The sequence below is a fragment of the Passer domesticus genome, chromosome 17 (genome assembly GCF_036417665.1).
Source record: "Passer domesticus isolate bPasDom1 chromosome 17, bPasDom1.hap1, whole genome shotgun sequence".
Taxonomy (NCBI): domain Eukaryota; kingdom Metazoa; phylum Chordata; class Aves; order Passeriformes; family Passeridae; genus Passer; species Passer domesticus.
Window position 1 is genome coordinate 6,999,588 of NC_087490.1, and position 16,410 is coordinate 7,015,997.

Genomic DNA, 16,410 nt, shown 5'->3' on the forward strand with positions numbered 1-16,410 from the left:
AGGAGGAGATGTGGGACTCTGCCCAGATTTTGGATCCTGCAAGCAGCAGAAATGAGGGCAGAAGCAGATGTTTCAGAAATAGTTGTGTGTTTTCTCAGTGCTTCTAAGGTGGGCAGTCAGGGAGCTGGGCAGGGGAAGGCAAAGAGCCTGTGAGCACCTGGGTGAGCTGGTTTCAGTCATCTCACAGTGACTGCAGTCTTGGTTTGTTTGCAGAGCAGTGTCATTTTGAATTTCTAGCTCTGAGCAATTCCAAGTTCATGTTGTGTTGGCAGTGCCCCTTTCACTGTCAATGCCAAGGTCCCTGAAAAGTCAGGTTCTGGGGCACACACAGCATTTCGGGTTCCCATCTGCAAAATCCGACTGAGATGGAGAGATGATAACAACTCCTGGGGTGTTAAAATGATAAGTGCTGATGTTAGCAAAGCACTCATATGAGGTTAATTATACCAGAGCATCCCAGAAGGAGAACAATTCTATATTGAGTACAGAATGTGCACGGCAGGCAGCGAGTATGGCCCGAGGCCACATGTTGGTGGGGTACAGTGATCCTGAGCAGTACCTGCTCAGCCAGCATGCAGAGCAGCAGCAGCCCTCGAGGGAATACAGGCAATAAAGAGATTAAATTTGGCCCTCTTGTTACATGCAAGTGGCTTTAAAGTTTCATGGACAGTTTTATTCCAGCGGTCCAATTTTCTGAGCAGTTGCCTTTATGCCAGTGTTGTCACTTTAATGTATTTTAAAAAGATAACGGTGAATATGAACTTAGAGTGTCAAGTTGCAAAAAGAAGTGTTGGGCTTGGGGCTGGTTTTTTTCCTCACTCAATTATTAGTCTGAGGAAGGTGAGAAATCCGATATTATATCTATAAAGTGGAAAAGCTTAAAGGTTATGAATAACTTGGGCTCCCTTGGATTGATCTGGATTGTTTCAATGCATTTTTCTTCTTTATTGTCAGAATCATCACAGCTGATCTTGGAGCAAGTAAAAGATGTTACTGCATGCAGAAATATTCGGAAAAACTCTTGCTTCCCCAGGAATTACAGTAAAGTCTATTAATCTTAGCCTACAGCCTATTTTTACAAATAGAAGTATGGCTTTCAGTTTGTTGTGGTCACATTTCTGCAAGACTATCTTGGATGCTTCCATCTCTCACTTCTAAAAAGGGATTGTATGATGTATTAAGCAGTATCATAAATATGTCTTATATTTTAAGAACAAAGCCTTAGGCCTTCTTGCATTCTTCATGATGTATAATATTTCCTAAGTTTGACTCTTTTGCAATCCTTTATGACTTTACAAGTTGTGGTTTTATGTATTAGAGTTCAAAAACTGGTGGATTTTTTGTAACTTCAAATAGATTGGGTGAAAGTAATTATTATTCTTTGAAATAATTACAAGCATGGCAACTATTTGAGGCAGAAATAACTGGGATTTCAAATTCTTACAGGCAAAGCTATTAATCAATCAAATAAATCAGTCCCTGATGGGAAGGGGAGAGGGAGTAATCACTATGTTTTTGTGGCACAATGAAACAAGGAAGGTATTGTGTCCTAAAAGTCCTACTGCACAGATTTAAGATACCTTTTTTTTCTCTAGTACTTTTAAGGATTAGGGAAAAAGAAAAAGCCAAACTCTGTGTCTCTCAGGCTTTGAGATAAGCATAAATATTTTCTTGTCTAAATGTAATTCTCTAAAAATCTTTAGAATTGTTTTCAGAATAAAAAATGTAGTGTATATAAGAAGACTAAGCAGGCAAAAAATCTAGTAACATTTTGGGTTCCATGAAATTCTGATCTTTAAAAATGGCTAAGAAAGGAACTTTGTTCCCAAAGGAATCAAACTGGGGTTAGTAGCAGCAGTGGGAAGGATGGACAGGAGTAGAGTGGGAGGACTTGTCTGCTGAGAAAGTGGTTACAATTCCAGTCTGGAATAGTATAATCAAAATTTCTTTATTCTTTATATTTCTTTATAGCAAGAAAGAAGCTTGGGAAGAAAAGAAATCAAATTGGTTTATATTTAGACTTCTTTATATCCTAATGTTTGTTGGTTTGCATTATGAGAATTGTGGGTTTCTGTCTGTATTGACAGCTGTCGCCTCCATGTCTCCTGGCTGCTTGAGCAACCAACCATCTTCTTAAAGCTTGTTCATTTCCCAGAGGGCAGGAGAAAATGTTTGGACCATTTACTTTGAAAGATAATTATTGCTCTAAGCAGCCGCTTAAAATTGACACTCTTACATTGATTCAAGTGTAAACATATGAAAACTGTTATGATACTGAAAAAGAACATTTAGACTGAGAACGTCTGTTGTGAAACAGTCACAAGTTTTAAATCACTGTTGCTCTAGTAGGAGTCCTGTTTCTTTTCTCTGTAGGATTATGGGTAAAGAGTTCAAACTGTGATTGTTAGAATTCAAGCTAGAGGAACAGTTCAGGGAAGGATGACTTTTCTTGGAAAGAAAAGTTCCAGAATGAAGCACAATATTCTCTTAAGATGCCAAGCCACCCTGTCCATAGCTGTGGGATTTTTCAGTTCAACTCCTGCATGTCAGGAGTTTGCTGTTAATCTAAATTTCATATAAACGTTAAACCTGGTTTGGCTTTAGCAAGAAAAAGCATAATGAGCTTTGGTCAATGTCAAGATGATCTGCAATACCAAATTAAGCATTGCTTTGACTTCAGGAGGGTTTGTAATAGTTTATTGTGTTTATTGCTTGTCCTCCTCCCTCTCATGTAATTTGTTTGTTGAAATTTAAAAGCTCAGTAAGTGTTGAATCATCTCACCAGAAAAAAAGCTATTCTAACCTCTTTTGACAGGGGAAGAGGAGGAAAAAGGAAGAAAAAGTCTGCATAGTCTACACTTAGGAAAGGATTTTTTTGGCAAACTTTGCAAATGGAAATGATGCACATGGATCCTTCTGTCTGCTTCCATGTTTCCATGCTGGGTACTGTATGTGCAGAGTTGTTTTAGACTCCAGCATCGCTTAACCCTCCCTGCCCCCAGTTATGCTTTTTTTCATTAAGTAATAATTTACAACAGGATACGATGAGGTTGTCCAGCCTGGCCACACCTAATGTGTGCTGGGACACACTGACTTCATTCACGGGTAGGTGTGGTGGTTATTAGACAGTTTGTCACCGCACCCTGGAGTGTTTTGTTGCAAACATTAAGTGGTTCAGCTAAAGGAAACATCCCTTTTTTTCTAGTGGAAACAAATGGCAACTTTCTACCTCTAAGAGAACTCATTCCAGGAATGTGTAGAGTAAAAATTTCACAGCCTGGAATAATCATTGAACTTGTACCAAATATACAAAGAATTGCATGGCTTTTTCCATTGAGTAACAGCATACTGCAGTATTTAAAAATAATTATCTTTGTTTGTATGGTTCCAAATTTTCATCAGATCTTGTGTAGAATGGCTGAAAGAAGGGCTCATACTTCTTTTCATCGTCTGGCATGCAGAAAGGCTTATTTTATTGTGTGAACTTCTTTGTGGGCAATCCAGAAGGGAAACTGCAGAGCTTTAGAAGTGGAAATATTTTACTTTTTGGCTGGTGGGTTGTTCATGACACAGAGCAACATTGGAGGGTAAAAACAAATAGAGCTCATGTATATTTCTGGTGAATATAAATGTTAATTGGATTTTGAGCATCAGTTCAGTTTACAACTCTCTTTTGCTTGCTGTTAAAAGAAGCCTCCAACTTAATCAGAAATGATAAAAAGAAGCCGTTGTGCCTTGCAGAGCAACAGAAATGCCACTGATGAATGACCAGTCTGAGGTATTTTTAAATTCAGGCTTGCTGGAGGGAACTGAACTTGGAGTCACTTCCAAGTAATTAAATTAGAAGGAAAGACTTCTTTAAAAATAGCGTAAGGGATGAACCATATTAAGATGTGCTAGTTTCTTACTGTGAATGCAGCTATGCTACTGAAATGATTTCCTGGGTTATAAATGGGGGAATTGCTTAATCCTAACCAGCTGGAGGTGTGATTTCCTGTAAAAGTAGGAAAGGACAAAATCTAGTTTAAAGCTGATTTGTGACCTTGAGGAAAACAAGATCAGACAAATGATAGAATTTCAGGAAGTGATGAGCTGCTCATTCCAAGCACGTGGCCACCCACAGGAGATATTTTCCTCTGTCTTTTACTCTGTGCTTCATCCTGTCTTGTTGTAAGCCAGTGCTGAGGTTCCAGAACAGTGCAGGGTAGCTGGGCAGCAAGAGCTTGTCTCCCTAAAGCAAACTTGTTGATCTCTATCTGAACTGAGTTTAAAGAGTGGTAGTCAGGTAGTTGGGGTTAGAGGCACAACTAATAAAATTCAGTGAACTTGATAGTCCTGTGTTTGTAAAGAGGAATGAGAAGGGAATGACACTGTCTCACAAAGCTGAGCTATGATAGTCGTCCTGGAGAATGTTGTGTCTTTGTAATAATTTTTAGAAAGGGCTGACAGCTTTGATGGGAGGGAAATCTTTCATTTCATTTATTGCTGTCGTCAAAAATCTACTTCTGTTGAAGCTATGCTAAAATGTCCTTTCCTAAGTCCTTATCTGTAGTCTCCCAAGACTGAAGAGAGAACATGCTAAACTGGACTGTCTTGCTGTTTGTCACAGATCAGTCCCATTTCCTAATTTTTTGCTTATAAAATGAGATGTAGAAGCCAAATATGTTTGCCATGCACATTTGGCATATTGAAGAGGCTATTTTTGTTCTGAGTGGAGGAGTATTAAGAAATCGTGATGGAAAATGTAGAGAGGCAGCAACACTGCAACTGCTTTGAGGCTCAATAGTAGCATCTATGTGCTGTTGATTTCTCTGCATTTATCTATGTAGTGATTGTGGTCACCACCATTCTAAAGCTTCCCTTTTCCTTGCAGTTAGTTTTTCCCAGCTGCCAGGCTACTACTTCATGTGTCCCTATCAACAAAGGGAAATCCCTTTTCCTGTGCAGGGAATATGAAAGAAGCCAAGATCTCCTCCCCTTTCTTGCAGCCATGAGGTGATGTCCAGGCGATGTGCTGCACTTCTTCCATCAGAGGAAGGAAGTCTCCTTCTCTGTGTGAGTCTGCCAGGCAGAGTCTGGGGAGGAGCACAGCAGAGGATCCTGAGAGGCATTCCCCTGGCCAGTTTTCTTTTCAGGAATCTTGAGGCTGGAGGAACTAAGCAAAAGATGCTTGCATACACCCAGAAGATAAGATCTCTTGGGTGCTGTGTAGTATTTTGGACGATTGACATTTTTTTAATGCTGGAGGTCCTGCAATGCCTGAGTTTTGGGCAGTTTGATTAAAAAACGGACTCTTGGCAAAGGTGGCTGTCTCCACATCAAGTGTTTGGGCTGCCTACTTGTAAATCACAAACATTTCCTGAGCTACCAGCAGTTAGGATAATTCATATCTTTCCCTTCTCTTTTTATTTTTATTTTCTTTTTTTTTTTTAATCACTTTGGGCATCTTATTTCTCCATAAGTGTAAAAATATTGTCTGGAGAGCAATAAACAAATTAGGAGCTTCTCTGAGCCTGTATACAGTAAGGCAGGAAATGAACCTCCTAAATGTGTGTGCAGGTGTGACCATAAAAATGCTAGAATGCTATTGTTCATTGGAAATGAGTTATTCTGGTGAAAACCCTGGAGTACTGGGGTGGTTTGGAACCAAGAAAAAGTTAAACTTGGCAGGGCTGTGCTTTACAGGCCCTATAGCCCTCCCTGCCCCTTCTCTGGCTTGTTTCTGATCTGTGGGTTACTGATGAACATTTTTTTCCCCTTGAGTTACTGAAAGTGGTGTGGGCCAGAGAGCTCGTCTTTCCTCTCCACTTGTGAATTTGCCTTATTAGGAGGCAGTCAGACAATTTTGTACAAGTGTGTGACTAACTTTGGACTCCTTTTTGTAACGCTTTTGTCTATAGAAACAATTAAACAATTCCTCAGTCATGAAAGAAGGGGAAGGACAGACATGCTGTTTTCCTTAAGTCCCTTCCAGTGTGTCCCTAATAAAGGACACACCACTTTTGGTTTGACCAAAGCATTTTGCATTTGTGTTACACAGCCTAATTGTGGAGAGGGTCTGATTCCCCCTCAAAAGTTGGCAAAAGCAGGCTGGCAGCAGCTCCCATTTAGACTTGAGGGTTCTCTAGAAGACCCTGCTCCTGGACTTGCTTCATTTTGCTTACAGATCCAGCTGCCAGGCTGTTTCACCTTGCATCTTTCAATGAGAGAACTTTAAACTGGTTTTAATACCTGCACAAGTTGTGCAGGTAAGAAACTCTCCCTCTTTTTGAGGCTAAGAATGAATATTTTGTCCAAGGGAACAAGAGCTTTATAGCAAGAGCAGTTTCTCTGGCAGAGCTGTAGAAATAAGACAGCTTAGCAGCACTTTTTTATTTTTTTAAAGTATGCTTTCTAAAACATTTTCTGGAGGAAAACTTCACATCAGCAGTGATTTATCTTCCTCTAGGGGAAGGACTAGAGGCAGTGAAATATTTTGCTGTTTAATATCCAGTGGAAGAAATGGCTTCACTCTCATACTAATGGTGTTGTGTTAGTATCACTGAGGTCATACACCTCTGTGCCAGCCAGTCCACTGGGCAAAGTTCATTGTGGGTTCTTATGGAAGCTAAACAGTGTTTTCTTTTTTGGGAGGATATTCTGTGTAGTCTTTGGCACTTCACTTTGTATTGGAAACATAACAGTTCCTTCCTAGTGCACACATGTTTTACAGTAATGTCCTATTCTTTAGGTATGGAGCACAAGAATGTGTTTGCAGGAAAAGGACCTGCTTTAGCAGGACTGTAAATTATGTGTAAAAGTGCATTATGGGGAGGCTGCTTATTCAAGATTTCTAACAGACCATGGTTGTAAAGCTTTCTAAACAAATAAAAAGAAAGCCACTCTATATAAGTGGAGCCTTTTGTCCAAGTTACAGCTTGGAGAAATGTTTCACTGGGATACTAATTTTAAAGGATTTTTACAATTCTAAGTTTTCAAAAATTTTATTTTTATTAATAAGTTCTTGTTTATTGCTTCAATTTAATGGCAGTGGTGCAGTCAATATGCTTATAATAGTGCTAAAGATTTTTTTGTGTATTCCCGAGCTACAGTGAGGGGACGCCAATGAATCAGCCAACAATCGCCTTGGTTGTTGCTTTTTCAGTAGGAACTTTGAGAATTTAGAAGCTGTTTGCCCTTACCAAGGAAAGTATGTGTTTTGAAAGCTCTTATTGAGCTTTGATCAGCAAATGGTGAGTTTGCTTTGGGCCCAATTAAAGATCTGATCCAAAGCTTACTGAATTTAAGTGGAGTGATTCCAGTCATTTTGAAAGAGTTCTGGATCTGGGCCGTACTTTTAGCAAAGAGATGATGAAGGGCGGCGCCTCAGCATCTGTCAGTTCTTTCCAGCAAGGCCACATCTGGGTTCTTTTGTAGTTTGCTTGTGCTTTATCTTAGACTTCAGTTCCACTCCTGTGGGCCAGGAGCCCAAGCTTCTGTTGTTTTATATACTCACGTCCTTCCTCTCTTCTTCAACATCCATCATGAAGCAAGCAGGACAAAGTACCGGTGTAAAAACTGTAAGATCTTCCAGACTTTGCATGTTTTGGCTTTCTTTGTGTGTTTTTCTAAAGTTTGTTTTTGCCAACATCTCCCTCCTGTGTCTCTCACATATTTACTGTTTTTCTGAGATACTGGAGGAGTGTTTCTAACAAAGAACAGCATAGATGTAGCTACAAAACTGGCAATATATTCCCTTGCTGGAAAAAAAGCTAGGAAATGGTTTGCCCAGATAGGATGTTAAAGGAATTATTTTTCCTTTTCCGTCATATCAGATTGTTTTGCGAGTATATTGTAAGTGGGAGGATGTGTTTAGGACACATGTTTTAGGAAACTCTTTTCTTATCTGTGTAGGCCTGACTGACCAGGCCAATTTCATACTCTTGATAGTTTCTTTGCAGTCAAGTAGGTTTGGGTATGAATTAGTGCATGTCTTCAATGTACATCTGAGAATTACAGTTTCATAAGGTTTGAGTTGTATCAGAGGCGTTGCTAGAACACTGGTGAATATTCTCACACATGTCATAACTGTTTAAACAGTCTTGGGTGTAAAATTAGCTTACAGATGTGTTGGACTGGGGAATCAAGAGCTGCTGATGCCTCACTCTTCTGGCAGCCCTTGTGATCACTGTGCTTATATAATGCTCTTTGAGGGAGACACTGTTGCATAAACACCTCTGCAATGCCTTCCTGAAGGTTACTGCTTTTGACCCACTCATTCTTAGTGCCTGCTCAAGAGTCTATTAGGCAGGATTAAGATGTGGCTTTGTACACTTGCTGTTCAGCTGCTGGGATGTTTGGAGGAGTCAGGTGGGAAGGAAGGGGACAGAATGCAGAAAAGATCAGAAAATAGCTGCAGGGAGAAATTACTGCAAATTTATAACTGTCAAAAACTGTCAAAACCTTTAAATAGCTTGCTGGGCCAATAAAGCATCAGTAGAAATGCATTGCTGCAGAGCTCAGTTCCAGACAGCCTCAGTATTAGTAAAGAATGAGGAGGGATCCTGTCTCTCATGTCTCTCTGTGACTTAAAAATATTGCTAGATCCATTGGTTGAGGTCTAAATGGACTGTGAATAGAACCCCATTTCTTGTGGTCATGTTTCTGAAATTAAAACACTTAAGAAAATGTCATTTTGGATTCCTTTTGGCTTTCTGGGACCTGTTAAGATGCTTCAGGAAGGGTTTGAGGTAATTGGGTAGGGAGCTGGGAAAATGAACTTCTCTCTATAGTGTTTGCAATGGTTTATGCAGCATTAACGTACATACATATACACATACATATATATATGAAATATATGCATGCACACACATATATGTATGTAAATAAAAACACCCATAATAGAAGTAGGACAATTATACTTTGTTCAGAAGAGTCAGCGATTCATTTTTTTCCTCATCCTGTGCAGTTCCAAACCCATCAAGCAGGACCTGCATTTCTCTCTACTTTGTTTCTTCACTGCTGTGTTTGATCCAGCACAGTTTGTTGTTGCCTCCTTCTGCTGCACCTAAATGGTTTTTTTAAATAACTTGTGTATGAGGGATGTGTGAGTGAAAGCCATGTCCAAACAGGAGATAATGTTTTGAACTTTTCAGGTGTTGGACTAGTACATTGAAACTACTCCAGGATTTTGTTTGGTTTGGAAAAGGAAGCTGTGGGGTTTTTTCTCTTAGTAATAAAATCTCCAGGGTGAATTTTGATGGCTGAGGTCTGTTTTTCTGAGTTTAAGCATTCAGCCTGCGTAACTGAGATTTTTGCCAAGGCAACTGGAGCTACTGTGTTGATCCTATGGAAAATTTTTAAGTGAGGCTGTACCAGTGTTACAGGTGTGTTCAGGGGCTCGTCCTTTTAATGTACAGTTTGACTTTGGTCCAGAGGGGTACAAGAAGATGTGGGTGTCTGGGCAATATGCTGGATGGGAAACTTGACTGAAAAAGCTCTAACACGATCGTGATGTTACTGGACATAGCCAGTAATTGATTTTAATATCTTTATTTTGGATTGTGCTACAAATTATTTTTTCTTTATGAGTGGAGCTAATTGGATCACTAATGAGAAGGATACACAGAGAAAAGAGGAGTAATGAACAATACCCAAGTTGGCACGTGCTGTGGATTTGCTCTGATTGAGGAAAGGAATGGAATCCATGGAATGGATGTGCACAAAGCTGTCTACCATGGCTGGGAGCTGGTTAACTGCTGATCCAGGAGCTGCATGCTGCTGGCTCTGAAGCTGCAGGCTTTGCTTGGCAAGCAGATTTTGAAAAGAATGGGACTCTTCTTGTGTCCTTGAGGATGGACACATGCTCTTTATCATGACTATTCTGTACCAAGACTGAGAAATCAGTTCTGAAGGAGGAGAAAGAAATTTGAGCGGACTCAAACTTGCAGTGGAAGTGTAGGAACTCTACCTGTGTAGAAGAAAGATTAGAGGACAGCGTGTACCTGGAGCACTGGTAACTTAGGGCTCTCCAGTCTATCAGCACATGCAATGGCCTTAGGGTTTAATTGTGCTGTACTTGGGGAAAAGGCAGGGCTTTGGCCAGACACTCAGCAGAACTGTAGTGAGAGATCTGGGCTGTGCTGCTGGGGGAAATCCTCCCCTGCTTAGCTCTACTCTGAAATGAGCTGCTTGTAGATGTAGAGGGAATAATTCATAGGGAGAGGGGATCTGGGAACAAGTTAGTTTAAACTCCTAAGCCATTCTTGTCCTGTCCATGAGAAAGTGGTATTCAAGCTTCTGCAAGAATTGAAATTACCTATAAATAATAGGATAGGGTGGCTTAAATCAGAACATATATTTCTGTGCTGACAATGCACAGCATCTGCTTCTGCTTTAAGGCAGGGACTGAAGAGACTTGGCAAAAAAAAAAAAAAGCCTTTGGCATCACATGCAGGGGGAGCTAATAAAAGGCTATAAATCGAGCAAATATATGGGCCTCTTCACATTGACAGTTGCCTTTGAGAAAGTAATTAAGGATGGGGATGAAATTTTAAAGAAAACACATGCACTGGGAGACTTTGAGTGGATCTCAAACAACAGAAGAGCAAAGAATGTATCAGTACTTTCTTGTGGAGTATAAAATAACCAGCCTTTAGAGGTTGAGCTGGAAGTCAGAAATTTTGCCTCAGACTCTGCTGCCTAATTGAGAAATGTCTTAGGCTATGGTATGTCTTCCATTTCTGATGAATCTTTGAAGTGAACTGTGTTGCTGGATAAAACACATGGTATTTATGTTTTGACAGCAAAACAAATACCATGTATTCATATGCTTGGACACTAATCTTTTGAAGAGAAAAACAAAACCCAAACTCAGCCGTGATAAAATCTTGGCAGCAAAGTAGACCCAGATGAACTGCATTTTGTATGCAACACAAAAAAGCTTCAGTTTTTTCTTCCCCTTCCCTGGCTGACTGGTCTTAACACTTTCCAGTAGATAGTTTGTAGTTGCTTCCAGGTTATTTCACAGGCTGTTGTTATCTTTGTGATTACATTCAATATTCTGTCAGTGATAAAATTCCCTTGATGGTTTTAAGGAGAGTCCATGAATATGAGATGCTACAGGAGAACTAAGCAATGGAATTCTTAAAAAATCACTCTTGACTATGATTCAACTTGTTTGCAATCTGTCCTAAAACACACCAAGACTGCATATGCTTCTACAGTGGCTTTCTCAAAAGGGTGTTGTTTCATGGGTAGTCATTTCAGGTTGGACTGCAATAAAAGTGGTTGTACTAGACAAAGTTAGAGAAAAATCTGCAAGATTGATTTCTCTTTTCTGCTTTGGCAAAAGCGTTTTTATTCAAGCAATAACTGAAATAGTGTTGAGCAAACTTGGAACTTCTCAGGATCAGTGGGAAGAAACAGTGATAGAGTGGGAAATGGCTCAAAGCCACCTCATGTTCTTTCCTGTGTATCCCTGGTATAATCAGGGCTTTGAGCTGAAGTCTTGATTTCTAGAGGTAGGAATTTTTCTAGAGGTCTTTTTCTGAATTGAGCTTTTCTCAGACTGCTGTGCAAGGCTGATGACATTCCAAGAAAAAAACCTGCATTAAAGGAAGGCATCAGCAATACTTGTGCTTCTTTTAAAGTCTGGGTTCCATTTCCTTAACTCTTTGTCGTGTGTTAGCCCCATTATTTCCAGTGGGATTTAAATAGACTCTTCACTCTAACACAGGGCAGACTCACTGGCCGTTGGTTAGCAAAAAGCAGGAGTTGAATTAATATCTTTTCTGACATTACCTTGAGAGTTTGAATAGCCATTAGCAGTAAATGACTGGTAATTACTCTGGCTTCCTAACCTAGCAGAGACCCTGCTGCTGTATTAATCTGCTGGCTGTGGAATGCAGCAGGAAGGTGTTAGGCTGTGAAGGCTGCCCTCTGCAAAGCTTGAACCAAATCTCAGTCAATAGATGAGCATAACCAGCTGCTGCCTTTTGATCTGGAGAAGTACAGGACTTCATTGGCTCAATAGCAGGTTGTGCTCTCATTAGGTACCAAGAAGTGTTATTTCCTCATCAGGTTTCTGTAGAAGTTTGCAGTTTACACTGCGTAGTACTGGTCTAGGGAGAGACTTTACAGGACTCCCGTATTTTCACACAACTCTAGCCTGGGAGCTGCCACTCCAGAGATGTTTCAAAAGGAGCTCTTTTCAATATTGTGGTGGCAAAATTCTGCAGAAGAGCTCAGGAAGGTGTATTAGTGGGAAGGATTTGGTTTAGGACTGCTGACCAGCTTCCCACTGTTTCAGATTTTAATGTTCAGGAAATCAAATGTATGCTTTATGAGTTAGCACAATTGAAGCTGTATATAATTTTATAATGAACCATGTAATAAAGGAATGAAAGGTCTCATCTACAAGGAGTGCTATACTTAAAAGAAGGGCTTTTACTCAATTTTAGTACATGGAAACAAACCTGTGGATACTTTTTAAATCTGGAAGCTTCATGCAAACATGCAGTTATGCTCTGTAGATCATTTGCTGGCCGGGGGTGTTGTGCTAACACATTCAAGATGGGTATTTGGCAGTGTTGACTTTGAACTGCCTGCATGGCTGAAAGGCCGAGTGCTTTATTACACATCTCATGCCGGGACTGCTCTCAGTGCTACCAGAGGCGTGTCAGTTTTTCTGCTGGTAAAGTTGCTAGTAAAAGTCTTGGAGTGTGTTTTGGCCAACTAAAAAGTATTTTAAAATCTTGTCCAAGAGCAGAATAGTGCAATCTGTTATTTTTGTGGGATGGTGGGTGGATTTACAATGCAGTTGAAGCAAATAAGATCATGCATAGGCTTCTGAGTCTCTGTAGTAATTCTGCTTCCTTCAGAGCTCAGCTTCTATTTTGTCTTTTTCTAAACCTTTTCAAACAGTATGGATTTCAACCTGTTTCTGGAATTGAAATTATCAATTTAGATCTGGGAAAAGCTGATCCAACAGTAAATTGGTGTCAGTCACAGCCAATGTGTTCAGACCAAAGGCTCTGTCTTATTCGCCTGCTGAGACCTGGACCGTAAGGAATCCCAAGTGTTGCAGAGCTGAATCAGGGATACACTGGAGTAATAATGCCAAAATTACTGCTTACTTAGGTATCTGTACATAAAAATAAATAGATTTAAACCTTTGAAGCAGATTAGAGTGTGCTTTTAGGCCATTTTGGCGGTACTTATCAAGATGGCTGGGTGAGATTCTACACAATATTGTGTGTGTTTGGGTGATGGCAAAACAAATTCTTATGGTTTCATACTTTCTCCCTCCTCTCCCTACTCACTGGACTTGAAATCTTGAAAAGTGCTTAATAAATCCTTATTAACATCTCAGATGTTCTGAAACTTACTCCCAAATTCTGTGCTTCAGTCTTGTGGAGTACCCACAGCATGCATCAGTTTCTCCAGAGAGAGTCTGTATCTCTGTATTCATTCCTAAAAGACTGTAAATCTGTTTCTAAATTCCATAAAATACCCAATGGGCTTTCCTTGACACTAAATATCGATCATACATGTAATTGCATATTCTATTTCTGGAGTTTATATCTGAAACAATATAGAACAGACTGCCTTAGTTTAACATTCAAGTATTGAAAACTTGGCCTACATTTTGAAACTGCAGGCCTTATTTCCCTAATATTTCCCCCAAAATAATGCAATAACTTGGGCTTTTGAAGCACATGACATAAGGTGTGATCACATGCAGTCTGCCTAATGTTTGCTTACTTCCCCCAGTCGTTTTCTTTCAGGGACAGGGCACTGGTGGACCTAATTTCTTCTTCCCAAGAAGTGTGCCTGGAAAGTACAAAACTTCCTGTATTAGGTGATCTGTACAAAGTTTCTTGCCAGCGATGTCTAAATGCAAATGTAGAAATTGAGAATTTAGTGAGTTTTACAAGCTGAAAGCTGAAGTTTGTTGTTCTGTCAATAGAATAGGTTATGCTCAACATAAAATTAGCTTTTACCAAGTGTGCCACGGTGACACTTTTGAAGGAAATGCTTGTGGTAATTGACTGTCGATGTTCTGAAACATCCTCTGCTTGTACCCCTCTTAAAGCACAGGAGAGAAAGGTCTGGAAAGGGAGGCAACATTTAGTCAGGTGAACAGAGTTTACAGGATAGATACTGAAAATGGAACTAAACATACGAGGCAAACACCTGAGAGATTTTCAGGTGGTTATGTGGGTCCAGAAGGTGTTAGCACAGTGTCCCACTAAGCACAGATAAGTGGTAAACCCAGTTCTTTCTGCTCGCCACCTGTTTCTTTGAGGGTTTTTTCCTTCCTTCGTCCCTCCACTACAGGAAAAACCCAACTCTTTGTTGATGGAAGTACAGCAAATAGGAAGCATTATTTCCCCATTTTCCCAGGAGGTGATTTACTCACGAGCAGTAAAACCCCAAAGTGTCTGAACTGCAGGTTTACCCACATCCCAGGGTTCAGTTCAGTCCTCATTTTGATTTGTAAAGAAAAGCAGTCTCTTGTGGAGAGGGTTAGGAGACATCCTGCCTTGCATGGTCTTTTGTATGAATTGAGATGCATTTGAAATACAAAACAGATGCATTTGAAATACAAAACATTCTCTCTTCAAAGTATCTTTTCAGCTATGGATAAAAGTCAGACCTAATGGGGTGGATTACCTTTATCTAGGGTGAGATTCACTCTTCAGCTTAAATACTGGTGTTCTTCTCCTTTGGATTTCCTTGGCTTCAAACTGAACTCAGAAGAAGGAGGATTTTGTATAGGTGGCTGTGATTTATTTTACTTCCTCTTCAGAGCAAAGTGCCACCCTGCAAGTTCAAGTGGATAGACATGGTGAATTGATTGTAATGGGGTGGTTTTCTGCTCTCTGCTCTTTCTTCTGTGCCTGTGCAATCCAACCAGGCTTGCAAGTGGTTCAGAACATGTCAGTTCCTAGATTCCATGGGGCATAAGGCAGCCAAGCAGATAGTACTTAAACCTACCCAGAGATTTGTGTCCCCACTTAAACGGAAATTCTCAGTGTCAAGCCTTTAAGCTGGAGGTTGATCAAAAACACCTTTGTTTTTGTGTTGAGTTAGTGTCAGTCTTATAGAGCTAAGTTTTTTTCACCCCTAAAATTCTATTTATATAGACTTGTATTTGAATTAATTACTTCCATTTGTCATATACTGGCTGTATAAGTCAACAACAAAAAAATAAAAGGACCTGTCCAAAACCTTTAGGGAGCTCATGTAATGTCTCACATAAATATTGACTTAGAGATAGTCTTACCTTTTACATTAAAGAGTGAATATAAAATAACCAATAAGCCATTTTCTAGAATTGTGATTCAGTGGCTAGCCAAAACAACATAAGATTTTCATGGAGCTTGATGTTCTGCATCACAGGAACTAGTGATCCCAGGAGTGGGTTACATCTTTAATATGTGAGTCTGTCTTTGGTGCTGTTGGATATTGAGAGGGTAAAACAGTGAAAGAATGCAAAAGAAATATCACTAGTCCATGATCATTTGAAAACGGTCTAAAATTTTGAGGGCCTGAATTTGACAGTGTCCCTTTTTAAATGTAATCATCATTTATCCTGTGCCTAATAACAGGTAGAATATGCTTTACCCTAAAGAAATGTCCTATGCTTGGTGGATGTAAGGCACCAAAGAGAGCCATGAGGGTGTCATTATGGATGTAAGAGGTGCAGTGGGTGGGATTTGAAGATGCACAAAGCACTGCAGATATAATGAAAAATCCATCTGAATAAGAAGCAATGCAATAAAAGTCATTTGCACCAACAGATACCAGTGGTCAGAATGTGCTGGTTTGGAGGCTCCAGAGTCATGGTGACACTGACACAGAGGGTACCAACGTTTCAAGGTTCAGGATACAAGAGGAGTGGAAGAAAGAAACCCTTTCTTTATAGGGGGAGCAAAAGTAGCTTAGTAAGCAAAACAGCTGCCAAGAAAAGATCCGTGACCGACTCCTGCACGCTTGACTGCAGGTAAGAGGCAGCTCTGAGATTCTTTCAGAGAACAGTAATATCTCTGTATATTTTTAGCTGTCATAAATGGTGTTCAGGTGTGGTAGAACTGAAGGGGAAACAGCCAAAACAAAGAGATATTACAGACAGTTTTGAGCAATATGTAAATGGTTAAGCTGAGGGATAGACACTTAGAGAGGCTGTAAGGAATTAAGGCTTTGTAGTGGTTTGAGTGCTTTAAAACCATGGGGGAAAGAAGCAGCTGTGTGTATGTGTTTTAATTGTTTATTAAGTAGAAACTGGCTGTTTGTAGTTAGTACCTCTCCACTGAACTCTGCTTCCCAAGGACCTAAAAGCCATTGGAGCTTGGAGCACGTGTCCTTCTGGGAGTTGGGAGCATTAGAGAGCAGTTGGAAGGGAGTTTTGTCTGGGAGCCTGGGTAG

General features: G+C 40.1%; 1 protein-coding gene across 5 annotated transcripts in view; it reads left to right on the forward strand.

Annotated features, from left to right (window-relative positions):
- The window catches only part of ZDHHC8 (zinc finger DHHC-type palmitoyltransferase 8), a 118,754-nt gene that overhangs the window by 28,367 nt on the left and 73,977 nt on the right, over positions 1 to 16,410 (forward strand). For 2 of the 5 annotated variants that reach the window (XR_010348862.1, XM_064393029.1), the window contains exon 1: positions 15,825 to 15,988. The exons of the other annotated variants lie outside the window; for them this stretch is intronic. Coding sequence is in view for 1 of the 2 variants with exons in the window: in XM_064393029.1 (XP_064249099.1) it covers positions 15,828 to 15,988 (161 nt within the window). In the remaining variant the exon portion in view is untranslated. Of the gene's footprint in view, positions 1 to 15,824; positions 15,989 to 16,410 lie in introns of those variants that run through there. 5 annotated transcript variants of the gene reach the window in all.